The sequence below is a fragment of the Hyperolius riggenbachi genome, chromosome 10 (assembly GCF_040937935.1).
Source record: "Hyperolius riggenbachi isolate aHypRig1 chromosome 10, aHypRig1.pri, whole genome shotgun sequence".
Classification (NCBI taxonomy): domain Eukaryota; kingdom Metazoa; phylum Chordata; class Amphibia; order Anura; family Hyperoliidae; genus Hyperolius; species Hyperolius riggenbachi.
Genome location: NC_090655.1, coordinates 217663693 through 217669692, shown reverse-complemented (window position 1 = coordinate 217669692; position 6000 = coordinate 217663693). Strand labels below are relative to the sequence as shown.

The 6000-nt window shown below is 46.6% G+C and overlaps 1 protein-coding gene across 1 annotated transcript in view; it reads left to right on the top strand.

Moving 5' to 3' along the window:
• The first annotated feature begins 2361 nt into the window (after positions 1–2361).
• The window catches only part of LOC137534476 (zinc finger protein 850-like), a 109037-nt gene continuing 105398 nt past the window's right edge, over positions 2362–6000 (top strand). Inside the window, exon 1 of the mRNA XM_068255986.1 lies at positions 2362–3437. Within this exon, the coding sequence (XP_068112087.1) occupies positions 2405–3437 (1033 nt within the window). The 5' untranslated portion in view covers positions 2362–2404. The remainder of the gene's footprint in view (positions 3438–6000) is intronic.

Genomic DNA, 6000 nt, shown 5'->3' with positions numbered 1-6000 from the left:
ATGCGGGCGCGATGCTCCTTATCAATCGAGCCGCTGATGCGGCTCGATTGATAAGATCCAGCAGGATGGATCTTCGCACCGCCGATTCCCTGCTCGATCCCCGCGAGGGGACAATGGCAGGGAATCGTGCGGGAGATAAGCGGGGACGAGCGGGGAATCAAATGCGGCGCACGCGCGGCGAGCGGGGACGCGGCGGGCACGCGGAAGAGGCGATCCGGCGGCTAATCGAGCCGCCGGATCGCTTCAATGTCCCATGGTGTAGATGGGGCTTTAAGCCGCATCTACACGCGTAGATGCGCCTGCGATGCTCCTTATCAATCGAGCCGCTGATGCGGCTCGATTGATAAGATCCGGCAGGACGGATCTTCGCACCGCCGATTCCCTGCTCGATCCCCGCGAGGGGACAATGGCAGGGAATCGTGCGGGAGATAAGCGGCGCCGGCGGGGACGAGCGGGGAATCGAATGCGGCGCACGCGCGGCGAGCGGGGACGCGGCGGGCACGCGGAAGAGGTGATCCGGCGGCTAATCGAGCCGCCGGATCGCTTCAATGTCCCATGGTGTAGATGGGGCTTTAAGGAGGACATTTTCCCTGATAGCTTTTGCTAGCAGCAGTTCATAGCAACAGTCATTAATGTCGGAAGCCAATAATATGTTGTACAATTAAGTTGTTGCGGATCAGTGGAGGTCTCTGGAAGTGAGGCTATGAAGGAGCAGGATCTGCCCATTGTGTCCATTTTCAGCAGATCAGATAAAGCTGCCAGATTACCGAATCCATTGTGTCACAAACCTGAATGGAGGAACAGGGTTTGACCACAGTTTGCAGTATACAGACACTGGAACCAGGGAATAAGGTGCAAAAATAATGATTTATTGCAAATGCAATAATGCAAGCATACATACAAGCGTAATGCAAATATCATACAAATATATGCACAGCACACAATATATACAAATAACCTGGGAAGCAGTGACAAATATATACAACACCTGACTATCTATCTAAGTGCACAATAATATATACAGGAAATATATACACAATCACAGTACAAAAGGGATTAGACAGAATATCAGAGTCAGCAGGAGAGTAAGGTCAGCAACAGGTTATCAGAGAAGCACGGTACCAGGGATTAGACAAAAGCAAGGTCTCAGACAGAATAAACAGGTTCGGCAACAGGAAGGCATAAACACAGGAATCAGGGCAAGGAACAGGAACCAGGGTGTCCAGAAACTCAGACCTGGGAGCTCAAATTTCTGGCAATTAGCAGGGGGAAGAGGTAGTCCTTAAATAGTCCATATGATAGCAAACACAGGATGCAGCTGGTGTTGAGAGTTCCATTAGAGCCCTCTACAGGCCAGACAAAGAACTGCAAGTTCTTACAATGCAATTAACAGGCCCCCTGCTGGTGGAGTTTCAGGACAATGCAAAGTCCTTAGAGCCATCTGCTGGTGGAATAATAGAAGTCCATGACAGTCCTGCTCCATGTTGCCACCAGCAGGCAGAAAGCGGTAACACAAGGTTCCTGACACATTGTATCTCTGATAGGAAGAAGCCAAGCTGGAGTCAGGAGCCACTGGTACTAGTCCCACAGTGGAAGAGGTTGGAGGCTGCACAAAGATGATGGCCGCTGGGTCACAGCTCGGGGTGGAACCAGGTAACAAGGGGCATGACTGGTAAAATAGGCAGAGAAGATGGAAGCTGCACCTGGAGAGTGGTTGGGTGGCCTCTGCTGCTTCGGTCCTGGTATTGGCACAGTCCTAGCTGGGAGGTTTGTTGCTGTGGCTATCGGAGGGTTTGGGGTTCATAGATAATGAACAAGTGGGCTCATGTATGGTCAGGATATGGAGCTGCAGTCCCCTCTGCCCAGTTCATCAGGTTCTAGAACAGACATGGGCAAACTTGGCCCTTCAGCTGTTAAGGAACTAAAAGTCCCACAATGCATTTGCCTTTATGAGTCATGACTAAGGCTGTCAGACTCCTGCAATGCATTGTGGAACTTGTAGTTCCTTAACAGCTGGAGGGCCAAGTTTTCCCATGCCTGTCTAGAACCATAATGATAATGTATAGTTAATTAGCTTCAGGCCTCTGCTCCTATCTTCCTCTGTCTCCAGCTGTTCTCTCTTCACATCCTCATCCATCCACTGCTGCCGGCACTGCTGTAACCTCCCAGGAATGTGTGCATGGAGAGGAGGAGAGAAGCACCAGATGATGAGCAAGGCACACTGGAGGAGAGGACTGTGGTACTGAATGTGCAGCATACCACAGCTTATATTATCAATCCCTAGCAAATTATGTTCTTTTCTGTGCTCTGGTTAATAATGGTAATATTTTACAGATATAATTTGTTATCCTTTCCAGAGCTAAGATCTAAACTCAGAGACCAGCAGTCTGTGGAGAAGGGTGACATGATGAGGACAAATAAAGAACAAGAAGAAAGAGAGACCTATGTGAGGAGTGATCAGCAGTCTGCGGGGGAAGGTGACATGATGGGGGCAAATAAAGAGGAAGAACAAGAGACATATGTAAGGAATGATCATCTGTCTATGAAGAAGGGTGACATAATGAGGACAATTAAAGAGGAAGAAAAAGAGACACATGTGAGGAGTTGTCAGCAATCTACAGAGGAGGGTATCATGATGAGGTTAATTAAAGAGGAAGAAGAAGAGTCTTATGTGAGGAGTCACGAGCAGTCTATGGAGGACGGTGACATAATGAGGACTAATAAAAAGGAAGAAGAAAAGATGTATGTGAGGAGTTATCATCAGTCTATGGACAATGGTGAAATGATGGGCATAATTAAAGAGGAAGAAGAAGAGACGTGTGTGAGGGGTGATCAACAGTCTATGGGTGAGAGTAACCTGATAAGGACAAATAAAGATGAAAACGAAGAAAATACATATGTGAGTGGTGATCAGCAGTCCAAGGAGGAGGGTTTAATAATAAGGGTAATTAAAGAGGAAGAAGAGATGTGTGTGACGGGTGATCAGCAGTCTGCAGAGGAGGGTGACATGAAGAGGACAATTAAATGGGAAGAAGAAGAGACAGATGTGAGGGGTGATCAGCAGTCTATGGAGGAGGGTGACATGATGAGGAAAAATAAAGAGGAAGAAGAAGAGACAGATGTGAGGGGTGATCAGCAGTCTGTGGAGGACGGTGACATGATGAGGACAAATAAAGAGGAAGAAGAAGAGAAAGATGTGAGGGGTGATCAGCAGTCTGCAGAGGAGGGTGACATGATGAGGACAATTAAAGAGGAAGAAGAAGAAAAGGAGATGTATGTGAGGAGTGATCAGCTATCTGCAGAGGAGGGTGACATAATAGGAACAAGTAAAGAGGAAGAAGAAGAGAAGTATGTGAAGAGAGGTCATCTGTCTGCAGAAGTGGGTGACATGATGGGAACAACTATAGAGGAGGACCCTCTTACAGAGACCAGAACAGGTGGGTACCATTTTTTCAGACTTGAAGATGCTCCGGACCACAAGACACACCTAGGTTTAGAGGACAAAAATCAGGCTGAAAAATTGCTAAACCTGGGTGCTGCCATAGTGTAGGGGCATCTTGTGTACTTTCTCCCCCAAACTTTCTCTGTCTAAGCTAAGCTAAGCCGTGCTGCCTCAACAGCTACACTAACTACTCTACACCAACCTCTACTGCCCCACTAGCTACACTAACCCCTGCTGACTCAACAGCTACGCTAACCCCTGCTGCCCCACTAGCTACAATAACCCCTGCTGTCTCAACAGCTACCCTACATTAACCCCTGGTGCACCATCAGCTGCACTGCACTACACTAACCCTTCACTAACACACTAACCACTCAATAACCCTTAACCACATGCAACATATTATTTAGGTCCATTACCTCCAGATAGATCAGCAGCAGAATTGGGTACCATAGGAGGCTCTGTAGGTGTCCCTGGGATGAGTTTGCAGGGTTGCAAGGATGATCGGACCAATCCAGCAAAGTGCGGCCTAGTTGGGCAGCTGAAGCTGCAGCCTCGCGTGATTTCACGGGCCAGGGAAGGGGTGATACAGGCATAGTAATCCTCTCAATGTGCCGTGATCAGCATCGAAGAGTATCGGGAGATAAAGCAGCTGTGTGGGAAGCCGCTAATGTCCCCCACAGCCTTTTAGCATATCCCCAGCTTCTTATGTGCCAGTAAAATGCTACTGCTGGTAACATTAATCATGATAGTGATCCTTTTTAACTGGTGCTGATGGTTTGGCGCAAGACCACGGCACTGTCATTGGGGCCAGTCATACCCACTGACATCTGATAGATTACTGGTATTGTCAAGTGCAGGGATTGGCTCCAATGACAGTGCCATGGACCCACCCATGAGACCATTGGCACCAGTTATAAAGCAGAGCTATAGGGGGCCTTGATTGGAAGTTCTGCAGCAGGTATTTTTGGGGGACTCCTGGCATCTGTCCAAATTGTATAATTTAGACTATAAGAGACACTGACTTTTCCCCTCACTTTTGTGTGAGAAAAGGTGCATCTTATAGTTTGAAAAATATGGTAATTAACATTAAATATTGAATATATTTTAGTTATTATTTGTCACTGCTCACAGACTGGCCTCATTCATCATTTAAAATTCTCATTATTGTGTTGGTGACTGTTTACTAACAGTACAAACATTCTGATGTCTCTGGTGTACATTCTGTTTTGTAGAGAGGGGGAGGTGATGGATTATTGAGAAGTATGCTGCTCAAGCGAGCACTTTCCAATTCTGAGAGTCAACCACTAAATTATATTTATACGTGGACGGTTGTGTTGTTGCATTGCAAAGTATGGAACCCTGCGCAGAAGGTCGGTCAATGCGATTTAAGCAATGTACTGTTATTGAATTCCTGACAGCAGAAAGTGTCACGCCAAAGGAGATTCACCAGAGAATGAAAGCTGTTCATGGTGGTTGTATTCATGTGAGTACTGTGCGTCGTTGGGCCAGTAAATTTAAAGATGTTGAGGTGAGAACACCTGACTTGCGGGACAAAGAAAGAATTGGACATCCTGTGACAGCAACCACACAGTTTACAGGCAAAAAGTTGACAGACTGATTCAGGACGATCGCCGTATCACTCAGAGGGAAATTGCAAGCATAATTGGCATTTCACAAGAACGTGTGGGTCACATTATTGCTTTGCTTGGCTATAGGAAGATCTGTGCATGATGGGTACCCAGGATGCTGACGCCTGAAATGAAAACACACAGACTCGAAATTTGCAAGGAATTCCTGTTGCGTTACGAGAATGAAGGTGACGCCTTTCTCCATGCAATTGTGACAGGAGACGAAACGTGGGTACATTATTACAACCCGGAGACTAAACGTCAGTCCATGGAATATCGACACAAAGATTCGCCCCAGAAAAAGAAATTCAAGACACAGTCTTCAGCTGGGAAAATCATGGCAACAGTGTTTTGGGATGCAGATGGTGTTATCCATGTTGATTTCCTTGAACGTGGAACAACAGTCAATTCGGTGCGGTACATCACAACGCTGCGAACTTTGAAACGGCGGCTGACAAGAGTCCGAAAGGAAAAGAAAAATGTTTTCCTGCAGCATGACAATACCAGACCACACACATCAAATGCCACCACAGCAGAACTGCAGAGACTGAACCTCACCACCGTACGGCATCCTCCATACAGTCCAGATGTGGCGCCTTATGACTTCCATCTGTTCCCGATAATGAAAGAAAGTCTTCGGGGACATCATTACGCTTCCGATGAAGAAGTTGAGAGAACTGTGAGAAGCTGGTTGCGGAAACAGAGTGTCGACTTCTTTCGAGACTACTTCAGGAAACTTGTTGGCAGAAATGTATCCAATTGTCTGGCGATTATGTGGAAAAGTGAATATGGAATATTAAAGATCACATTCTAAGAATTATTTCTGTGTTTGATTTATTAAAATATTCCCATCCAAACTAAAGTTATGGAGGTGGAGGCATTACTTTTCATTCAACCCTCGTAGCTTATTACAGAGACACTGTGCAG